General features: G+C 34.2%; 1 protein-coding gene across 1 annotated transcript; it reads right to left on the bottom strand.

Annotated features, from left to right (window-relative positions):
- Positions 1-3856: 3856 nt before the first annotated feature.
- LOC110804250 (protein C2-DOMAIN ABA-RELATED 4) lies at positions 3857-7068 on the bottom strand. Its single transcript, XM_022009816.2, has 4 exons — positions 6933-7068; positions 6297-6538; positions 5462-5557; positions 3857-4361 (listed from the first exon to the last, which is right to left on the bottom strand). The coding sequence occupies exons 2-4, from the start codon at positions 6462-6464 to the stop codon at positions 4071-4073; spliced, it is 555 nt and encodes a 184-aa protein (XP_021865508.1). The 5' UTR covers positions 6465-6538; positions 6933-7068; the 3' UTR covers positions 3857-4070.
- Positions 7069-12338: the final 5270 nt, after the last annotated feature.

Below are 12338 nucleotides of genomic sequence, written 5' to 3'. Positions count from 1 at the left end.
AACGAGTTTTTAAGTATTCAAAGTGAGTTTTTGAAAAAAAAAATCAGTCACACAATTGCCTAAAAGTGGCGAAAATAATAGTACCTTAAGGGCGATTCTAGTTGGTCAATCTTAAGGCGGATCCTGACGTGTTGTGGACTATCTACGGAGGGACGACACTTGGAGTCCTAAAGACTTGTTCTTGTTCGGTTCGGGCGCAGCTAGGGAAGGCACGCAACAAAGAGTATGCATCTAAACTATGCTAAATGATTATGTGTAAATAATATGTATTCCTGGCTTTATGGTTTTTCCGCATGATTTATGAATTGTCATATGTATCATAACCTAACAGTAAAGACATGTAAGTAAAGTACGCAGTCCATGTAGCACTGCTAAAGTAAAGAATATCAAATACGTACCTCGATTAGTCGTGGCAGCGCATAGAGAAATAGGCCTCATCGGCCTGTCTGGGCCGTCCAAGACCCGCACAGCCACACCCATATGGCTAATCAGGTTCGCATAGGCTGCCTCGCCCCAGCAGTACGAACCTTAATCAGACAAGTCGTTGACCAATTGAATCAGCCAAGGATCCACCCTCTCAGAACAGTTCGACAAAATCGTCGAACTCAAAAACAACAAGTAGAACACGCGAGCATACATCCTCGCTGAAGCACCAGAAGGGCGGCCCTCCGCCAAAAAGTCCACCAGCACGGAGTAGGGCATCCCCTTCCCCTTGTACTTGGCCACCTCTACGGCCAAGTCATCCCCAATGCACTCTCTAACCGTCCTCTGCGATAGCATAACTGTCTCCCTGGCAATGTAAACCGGTCTACCCGTAAAAGGTAGACCTGTGAGGGCGGTGTAATCCTCAGGGGTAATAGTCATCTCGCCCCACAGGAAGTGGAAAGTGTTGGTGGTATCTCACCATCACTCCAGAATCAAGCGCACGAACCGCCTAGATGCATTAGGGCCCACGACCTCCCTAAAGACGCACACCGTCTGGTATAAACGGAAGGCCTCCACCAATGCACGAGTCCGCTCGTCCAACTTCCCTAAGCGCTCCACGAAAATCGACCCACCGTAAGGTCGGCAAGTTGCATTTGCCTAAGCCTTCCCGGCACGGAACCGGGACACCACGTGATGCTCCAGGTCGTGGTGAAGATCGACCTCGTCGTACTCTGTCGGGCCCAACCAAGCAGGCCCATCCTCAGGGTCAGAACCCCGGACTCCAACGGAGGAGAAAAAGAGGCATCACTCGTCCTCCGAGAGCCCCGAGCACGGTAAGTACCCTCTCGCCTCATCGGACTAGAAGAAGCAACCCGTGGCTGCATGACGTAACTCCGGACTCCCCCCTCAGCGGAGGATGAACTGTCGTCCGACATACTACATTTTGCAAAAGTACGAAAAGGCATAAGGCATCACACCTCGAACCCAGTAATGCAAAGAAATTACATTCCAAGAGTTCCACAATACAACAAACTAGTGGCATCAGACAATTTCGTTCCCTAAATGTGACATGTTACTAAGTTCACGAATTAGTAATAAGAGCCCACACATACAAAATCAACCACAGACTATTCCAAACACCAAAATCATGCATTTTCTATCATCTATAGACCATGTGGACCGCAAGAAAAGCATCAAAAACACCTACATTGCATTACAATATAAATTCGTAGGCACACTTGGGGGCTAATTTTGAACAAGTTCCAAAATTACCCAAAATTAGCATACTTGCAAAAATTAACATGCTTAGGCACTCATACATGTTATCAACATCACATATAAGTAAACAATTGCAAGAAATTGGGGCAAATATCAAAAACCCCAATTAAATTTGGGCATGGAATATCATACAAATTTCTACTCAACATCAAGCCAAAATGCAAGTTAAACTCAAAATTACTTACATATATGTGATTTAGATCATCTCGGGAGAAATTTTGGTGAAGAAATCGTGCAAAACCAAGCAAAAACAAGGAAGAATGAGTAAGAGGAGTGAGAAAATCACGAGCAAGCAAGCAGCAGAAATGGCGAATTGCAACTGTGCTGTTCGTATTTAAAGAAAACCTGCACTGGAAAATTCCAGAGCTCAAAATCAAGCGCTGGAAAATTTCAGTGCTCAAATTTTCTAGCGCACATTGATTCCACTCCGAAAAAATGTTGGGCCATTCAGCCCCATTTCTTACCAAATAACCGCTTAATCTTGTTCCGTTTTGCTTCCCGCGGAAAAGTAACGGTATTTCAAAAAGTCTATATTCGGGCGACCTACTAACAGGCAACTGCGTTCCCGGATCACCGTAACCCATTTAGGTGACGGTTATTTTATTTATAAAAAAAAAAACAACACAAATAAATTTTTGAAACTTATCTGCATTCAAAAATATGTATTATGAAATGTTTTGTAATCCGTATCCCGGATTCCGTTCAGGTTTATTCATTCCTTGCTAAAAAAATGTCGCGGTTTTTGTAATTCGTACCCCGGATTCCGTTCAGGTTTATTCATTCCTTGCTAAAAAATGTCGCTGTTTTTTTAATCCGTATCCCGGATTCCATTCAGGTTTATTCATTCCTTGCTAAAAAATGCCGCGGTTTTTGTAATATGTATCCCGGATTCCGTCCAGGTTTATTCATTCCTTGCTAAAAAATGTCACGGTTTTTGTAATTCGTATCCCGGATTCCGTTCAGGTTTATTCATTCCTTGCTAAAAAATGTCGCAGTTTTTTTAATCCGTATCCCGGATTCCGTTCAGGTTTATTCATTCCTTGCTAAAAAATGTCGCGGTTTTTGTAATCCGTATCCCGAATTCCGTTCAGGTTTAATCAAATCTTTTTGTTTTTCAAAAACCCAATGAAATTCCCCAACTATAATAAATTCATTTTCTCTCTAATTTAAAACAATAAATATTTTTAATTAAAAAAATACATTTAATTTAATATTTAAATGCATTTTTAATTTATAAAAATAATAAAATGTTTTATAAATATAATTAAATATTTTTATAATTACTTAAAAATACGAGGTCTTACAGTTCAACTTAGGAAAATTGTGCAACAAGTAATGGCGTGGGATCAACTCATGCATGAATAGGTTACACGAAATCAACAAAAGGAATTAAATGACAGTTAGGTTGATTGAAGAAATTCAAATTCAAGCTTTGGAATCAACTTGGGCAGTCAAGGAATAAACTATCAATCAATCTCTCAAACATCATATTTAATGATTTTGCAATCAATACAATCAATGATCTTGCAATCATCATGTTTTTCTATTCTAGGCTGATTGAAGTTAATGTTTTGTCTTAAAGTTAATTTTTTGTCCAAAATCTATCCAACCATCCATTTGTTCCAGTTTGTATTTTCCACAAATAATAAACTTGAATCTGCCCAAAATAATTTCTCCAATTGTCCCTATTGTTGCATCAAATAATTTACTCTTCAAGTAATTTATACGGAGTATACAGTAATTGTATGGTATAAAGTAGTTTCTATACCATGAGGTGTATGAGTTATATTAACAAACTAAATAATGAAATGTTAGTATAAAAGTTGAAGGGGAAATTTATTAAGTTATCGACCATTGATGGATCGAGAGGTTAAAAACGTTAAAGTTTTTTAGTTAATAAAAAAGAGATTTTCCTATTTTAGAATATTACTCATTATGTTTTAGAATTTCTTGCAGTAGTTTGACTGACCACAATTGTCAATACACTAGCTTGACTGTAAATATATGCAATTTATATATTAGTAAAAAACTATAAAAAGTTGATATTTCAGAATTATACATTAAGAATAATCCAACATCATACTTTGTATTACACAATAACATTTTATTTTTATGTATTAGTAAGAAAATATTGTCAAATTTAATGTATGAATAATGCAAAAGTCAAATTGTTTCTAGTATATATTTAAAAACGGACGGAGTAGTATAATTGTATAAATACATCCTTATCAGAAAACTTTTGTAGCCTGGGTCTGAAGTAGGTCGATCTATATATTAAACTTTTAGAGGACAAATTTATGTGCATTATAAACATACATAAAATATAAAATAAAATCGGTCGGGTTGATCTGATCCATGAATAGTTTCTATAAGCCCTTGCAACCTGGAAGATCAATCCATTGGAGTTGAAGTTCGACTTCCCCGCATTCAACGTTTTTTAACCTCAAGCAAAGATTTTGAATAGTCCTTGACTCTGTCCAAATAATGTGACTTTCTTCTGCCAAGCAATTTTTTCTACAAGGTTGAACTCTTGAGATTAAAGTTCCACTTGGTAGATTTTCTAAGTTCATCTTCAAGGCATCTATGAAGGGCTTGATGTCAAATTCTGCCTCTCCCATTTTATCGTCTTTACTAAACATATCATGATCATACACCGTCTACATAAACATATACATACTTACATAATCAAATGCAAATTATCCAAGTTAATTCAACTTCAATTCCAAAGTAAGAATTTAAGATTAACTTATACATTCAAAATATAATATCATCTAGACTTGGATTAACATCTAATGAGAGTATAATTAGAATAATTTGGCTCTTAAGAGTGTATTTTACGCATTAAATTTAAGTATAAATTGCGAACAATCTAGAAAACCAAAAAACACTCAGGGAAAACATTCAATCCGGACCAGACCAAACCAGATTATAAATTAGAAAATTCATACCATATTAGGTGAAGAGCAAAGCCAACTTAATGTGAGAAAATGAAATTTTTGATATTTTACAATGGTTTTCTAAAAAATGTTTATAAACACTTGTTGAACTTTATTTACTTTCTGTTTTTGACGATTTTACTGTCAAAACTTTTAAAAAATTCATATAAACATGGGTGAAAGGAAATTAATTGTGAATCTAAACATAAATATATATAATTACCTAATGTCTTTTAAAAATGTTTTATGCTCGAAAATATTATTTTGTATTTCTTATTTAAATTCATTAGAGAAAATAGAATATGAATATCGATGAAATATAATTAAGATATTCTTCTAATTTCTCTAGTGTAAGTTTGTACGGAGTATCACATGGTAGGCTCTGTTTGAAAACACTAACCAAAATGGAAATGAAACTGATAAGTTAGCTGAAATTTAAAAGGTAGCAAGTAAAAGTGAAACTAGTAAAGTACCTAATTGAAAGAGTTTTTTTTTTTGAAGAATATATGTTTAATGACCTGAATATTTTAAAGTAAATGTTTTAAATAATACTCCATAAGTTAAAGATGATAAATTAGCATCTCAATTTAAGTCCACATCTAACCTTGAATTTATTTAAGTTGTTTGTCAAACTACTCTAATCATTTAAGTTAACTTAAAATATCAACACCTTAATTATTACTTAAGGTGTTTGAAATGGGTTGTCAAATAAAGCTAGCTTTACCGTAATTGGTCGTCTAATCAACGCAACTTAATCTAGATTAACTTGTCCAAAAGATGTTTTTATGTTCTTTGAAATGACGTCAAAGAAACTTTCTTACCAGTTTAATAGGTAAAGTGGGATCTGAAACAGAAAGGGTGAGATCTTCGTTCCATTCAGGATTCACGTCTTTCTTAATCACACGAGTCTTCAATTTCTGAAATGTTTTTTGTAAAGTATAAAATAAATTAAGTAAAAAGACATGAAAATCAAAAGTTGAGAAATTAACTATAAATATTATTCCCTAAAAAAAGAAAAAAAAAATCATAGAATACAAGTAACAAGAAAATAAATCAAATTTCAAGTAAGAGATTTATTTAGGTCTATTTGTTTTGATAACAAGAGAAGACAAAGTTAGAGCCTGTTAGGTATAACTTTTTTCGCAGATGTAAATGAAATAGGTTAACCATTTTCATCATGTATTTTTTCGGGCAGGTGGGGGTAACACAATCTATTTCTTATGATAACCATTACCTCACATCCATTACCCACGCCATGTGGTAATAAAACATGTTACCCTCCTCAATGATAATATTTAACATTACCCTTTCTCTTTCTTGTTTGTTTAATTCCAATTTCATTCATAGATCAATGCACTAAAAATTAAGAAGGGAATGTTTTAAGTAAGATGTTACTTTATTAACAGATAAGCCTTACAAGAAAATTCATAGAATTGTATTATGTATATATACTACTAATATCATCTTTTTCCATACCCTTTATAAACTCAGTAATCCTAAATAATATGGTACATGACTTTAGAAAGATAAAGATTAAATATAGAATTAACAATTAATTCGTAAATGATATATATAAAAAATGAACATGATTAAAAAAATAAATTCCACACACATAAACATGACGGAGAAAAATAATAAATAAAAAGAAAGAATAACCTGTTTGCCCATCTTGATTACCACATAAGGATCACTTGTCCGAACATCTCTAACAGCAAGATTTATCCCTTTTATTACTTTCACTCTTAAAAGACCTAAAAGATTATCCATCAAGGAAGATCCTGGTGAACGACTACCACGTGGTGGCGTCTTCGGCGGAGAATCCATTTTTCTTCTACCTTTTACGAAAATTTAAACCTTGGAGCTGCACTACTTTTGATAATTCAAAAAGTAATATTCTTCTGCAATTAACCAATGAAACTAATCACCATTAGTAATTTTGAATTATCTCATCTTCTCCATAAGAAACTAAAAAACTTTATGGCCACCGTACAAATGAAATATGCTTTGACGTCAAAAGGTAATTAATTTTCATGGTAACGTATTCTCATATTTTATGGCTATATACATCCTATGATCTCGAATTTGTTATTGAATATATTAAAAATTAGATGTTTTGAAGAAGGGATATGTTTCAATATTTTTGATATGTTCTTGTATGGCGGAATTTTTGGTTGTAGATGTCGTATGCCTTTATTCTAATGAAATTTCTCTTTGTCAAAAAAACTAACAAACAATTATCATAATTAAAAAAAAAAAAAATCAACATTAAATAAAGTGTGAAAGGATCCAAACCTCTTCAATATGAAAATTTGAGATTTTTCTGGGATAAGATTCGTATTAGTTTTTATTTGTTTGCGGATTTTCTTATAAACAACAAAATTGCATTGGATTCAATAGAATGATATTGTATATCATAGGAGAGGAGAGAGACAATGAAAATGAGAATAAGAAGGAAAATGGGTGATTAAAAAAAGGAAAAATTCTATATATGTTCATCACGAGATTATTTCCCGATAAATATGGATATATTAATGAAAAATATTTACTAATAAGTATTGGTCTTATTTATTGCCATTTTTTAACAAAATGTTAATAATATATGACAAAACATGTATATACAAATTTTAACCAAACACTTATAAACTAATGAGGCATTACCATTAGGTCTTGACGTAGTGGTTAAAACTGAAGGCATGTGCACGATAGGTCTCGGGTTTGAATCCCTCGTTTTGGGTTCGAATCCTACCACCCCATTTGTAATTTTTATTGCTCGTTTGATTCATTTTCACCACAAAAAAACTCTAATGAGGCCTTAATAATAACACTAATATTATACTATGTAACTACTTTAAGTTGCATACACAGTCCAATATGAATTTCTTTAAGTATGTAGTATTATAAATCACACAAGTATCTATATTTCCAAAGGAACTATGTGTATTATATGCAGATAAAAATCGTAGTTTGTTTTTGACATAGGCTAACTAAAACAACATTACGTAAAAATTAGAAAAGCACATTAAATCACGTGAAGCTCCATTTGAAAGAACATGATCTTGATCCACTCGCTCCCGCTCCACCTTATGAACGCTGCACCAAGGGAAGTTCTTACCAAATCTTGATTTCTTCTAGTGCCCATCGTATCTATATTTCTAGGAAATCATCGTCCACAAGCGTTTGCACCATCGGTTGAGAATCAGTAAGAATAGTAACATTTTCTAATCTAGCTTGACGAGCTCATTTCGTTCCATAAAGGCAAGGCATCACTTCAGCTTGTAAGGAACTCTTCCTAGTTCCTGAAGATGCCCCACCCATTACCATTCCATTTGTCCGATGGTGATTCTCCCATACCCATCCCATACCTGCATTGCGGTTGTGCTTATGCCATGAGTCATCCACCTGAATCATCGTAGTTGAGCCCTCAATGCCCGTAAGATTAATTTTTGCTCTGGTGGGATATTTGGCTCATTTTCTGGAGGATGAAGAAATTGTAGTGGATTATTGTAGAGCTTCCTACTAAAAATACCATGTTGGTCAATGCCTTTCTTTATCAAAAAAAAAAACACAGGCAATGGTGGTGGCATCATTCCTGAATACGTGGTTGTTCCTCGACTACCAAAGTACCCATAAATTGCATTGGTTTCTGAAGGGATTGCAAGCAACCCATCCTTCCAAGCTTGTTGCGCTATCGAACAAAATTGAAATATGTATTGAATATCTTCCTATCCATTTGGACAGAAATCACAACCAACCTCCATTTGAGTCCCTCTAGAGTGAGGATTAAGCTTCTTTGCAATTCCATTATGGAGAAGTTTCTAGTGAAATGATTTCCATTTTGGAGGAATCTTGAGGGACAATGGGTTCTTGTAATAATATGACGGAGCTCTATTGTGTCTCAAAGTCAAATCATTTGAAGCTAGCATTACATATGCAAATTTAATTGTAAAATTACCTGACTTGTGGTAATGTCAGTACATAAAATCATACCTTTTTCCAGCTAGAAATTTCGTACCAACTATATATACGACGGACATCATGAAATACAAAAATTTCACTGATCCATTGATGGTTCCAACCCTTATGCAGAGGCCGAATAAAGGGGCTAGCTTTCCAGTTCCAAACATTACACAATTGAACTTTAGATTTGTATTCCGTGATTTCACCATGAACCCATCTATCTCTACCTCTTAGCACTGTTTTCCCATTACAAATCTTCCAATCACAACCTTTTAACAGGAGATTTCTCGCACGACAAAGACCATGAATACCCCAAGAAAAACCACGACCTATATAATTTTATGGTTTGTAGGTTTGTAAAGGGGTTGGAAACATCCTGCGACAAATGACTGCCAACATGGAGTGCGGTAAAATCAAAGTTATGAGATTGTGACACAATATCGTATTGATATTTTGAAACTTGTATACATTCAATTTAGATTTGTAGATACTTGCTTATACAAAGAACAAAAAACTATTTTTTATGAAATGGTGGAAGAAACACTACTAGAGAGGAGTTACTTAACTGTTGTCACTAAACGTTTGAAGATTGTCACCCCACCTTTACTTAAATGTTTGCAAGAATAATTTAAGGACATGTCTCTAGACATACACATGTACACAAAGGTTCTTCATACCTACAATAAGTCGCTTTTCAGGTGTCTTCATGGCTAAAACGGCTAGGGGTTTTCCAAAGTTTTAGAGATACCGTTAAATTGATTATATTTGGTGATTCCTTTTAAGACGCCTTTTCCTCCGGCTGTATAGTGTATTTCCTATTCAACTATTTTAATAATATTTATCTATATATATATATTATACTAAAGCAGACACCAGGAATGACACATGTCAATTCCTGGTGCAAAATTTTCCAGCCAAAAACCCTTTCCTAAAAAAACGTACGAAGTATCTCCTTTATTATTATTATTATTATTATTATTATTATTATTATTATTATTATTATTATTATTTCTCCCCTTTTGTGTAAATCTCTATATATGGAAAAAATAATAGGATTGTGGAATATGACATTGTTGACACTATACGCGAACAAGCAATAACACCTTATTCTGTAGGGCGAATAAAGGTGTCCAGGGGTACTGCCCTTAAACGACGGTTGACCTTATTATGTAGAGGTCTCGCTCGTGAATGATTAATTTTTAGGAAATTACCAAATGCAAGAACTTTTTATGACAAAGTTAATGTGAAATGAAAGTTTAAATGAAATAGCACGCAAAGTTTTCACAAATATCATTGATTGATATGTAATGAAAAACTAGACAAATATTAATTCATGAAGAGGTGTACCTCCATGGTTGAATGCTTGGAAAATTCACAACTTAAACCACCAGAAATGCTTCAATATATGACGGAAACTGCTACGAACTATTGCTACGCTACTGCTAGGCTACTAAGCCTAGGACTACACTAAGCGCTAAGGCTAAAAACTACGAAAAAGATAAAAAATGAAGAAATGCTTTGTTTATGTGTTTATGATGTCTCTTGATTGCTATTTCTTAATGTATATATACCCTTGATGAGAACGGTTAAGTGGCGGTTTGCAAGGGAGTGGGAGTTTAATCCCATAACTGCTTGAACGAGAGAGTGAGAGAGAGGTTGAACGTCGTGGCCACATAAGCTTTGACCCTTTCCAAAGTCCTAATCCCTTTGTAGTTGGCGCTGACATTCGCTTCTTCCGGGCTTCGCTTTTCCACTAGGCATTTCCTTGTTGGGTCGCTTTTACTCCTGCTCTTGGACTTGTACCTTAACCGGGCTTGACTTAATCATCGACCCTTTGTTATTTTAGGGTTTTTGACCTAGCATATACCCTTGCTAAGGATTATTAGACAATTTTGGTTATATTTTAGTCAAATCATCATATCAACAATAAAAAACATTCTTACTCAATATTTTGGTCAAATTAGCATATTAAACATATCCAATATTTTGGTCAAATCATCATATTTAATATATAAAATAATAATACGCAGTAGGAAGAAAATTGTATATTGTATGATAAAATGAGTACACCCGAGATTTATTAATTACGCAATAGATTTTAGGGATAAATATTTCAGTTACATATTTATAAAAAATATTGTCAAATAATAATTTTTAAACATACGTGTGTGCACGAGGCTTAATATGGTATTTTATCTGTTTCAAAATACTTGTAATAAAGCTCCTTGACACATTTTAAGAGGGAGTATACCAGTGTTCAAATGATTTTTAATTAATCTACCCATTTACTACGTAGTATTTTTTTTTCTCTTCCTTAGCAATAATGCTCTTGACACATTCTAAGAAAGAGTATACCAGTGTTCAAATGATTTTAATTAATCTACTCATTTACTATGTAGTATTTTTTTTCCTCTTCCTTAGCATGTACGTTCAAAGGAGTCATGAGATATATTAAAAGGCGTCTATAAGATAGTATATGTAACAAGTGACGCTCCACTTGTGGGTGGTTCGCTCCAAGTAATCTTCATAAACATTAAAAAAATCCAAACATGGTTTGCTTAAGGTTTGAACCCTTGACCTTGAGTTTAAACAATAAAGATTTTACCACTAAGCTATTACATATACAAGTAACGCTCCGCTTATGGGTCGTTCGCTCCATGTAATCTTCATAAACATTAAAAAAATTCAAACATGGTTTGCTTAATGTTTGAATCCTTGACCTTGAGTTTAAACAGTAAAACTTTTACCACTAAGCTATTACTCCACATATTTCATGTTATCATTGCAAATATATATATATATATATATATATATATATATATATATATATATATATATATATATATATATATATATATATATATATATATATATATATATATATATATATATATATATATATATATATATATATATATATATATATATATATATATATATATATATATATATATATATATATATATATATATATATATATATATATATATATATATATATATATATAGAGGAAGGCTCCCGTAAGAACACTTCTTACGGTGAGAACACTTCCTTACGGTAAGAACACTATTTGGTAATGGCAATTTGGTAATTATTATTAACAAATACCCCAAAAATTTATTTTACGCCATTTATTTTTTTCATTTCAGATTCCACTTTCTCTCTCTCCAGTTCCTCCCTTTCTCTCTCTCCAATTCAATTCTCTCCGGTCGTAGCCACCACCAGCCGCTCGCCGGTTTCTGCTCTCCGGTTACTTCTCGCGGTGGTGGTTTCTTCGCAGAAATCCGGCGACGTTGCGATTATCCGGTAAGAACACCTTCCTCCTCCAATTATCTCAATCGCAAATTCTGGCATTCTCGATTTCGATCAAAATCGAACAAAATTGAACGAAATCTGTTAAAAATATCGAACGATGTTGCTGGTGGCCGCGATCAGATCTGCGAATAAGTGCGAGTGATTTCCGTCGCCGGTGCTCGCAAGAAATCGAACGGAATCAAACGAATTCAAACAAAAATTCAACCACCGGCGGTTTTTATTTCCGGCGCTCATTCTCTCTCTTCAATTCCTCTCTCTCTCCTTTTCGAACACCACCAACATTCGACCTCGCTCGCCGCAGCCGTTGCTTGTGTCTCGCTTCCGCCGCTGCTCGCGTCTCGCCGCCTCCGCTGCCCACTGCAATTCATTCGCCGGTCGCGGTGGTTGGGGATTCAGCAATTTCGATTATAAATTCCGTTCGTGGTT

Source organism: Spinacia oleracea, chromosome 5, assembly GCF_020520425.1.
Source record: "Spinacia oleracea cultivar Varoflay chromosome 5, BTI_SOV_V1, whole genome shotgun sequence".
NCBI lineage: Eukaryota > Viridiplantae > Streptophyta > Magnoliopsida > Caryophyllales > Amaranthaceae > Spinacia > Spinacia oleracea.
Note: the sequence above shows the minus strand (reverse complement) of the source record. Positions and strands in the feature narration are given on the sequence as shown.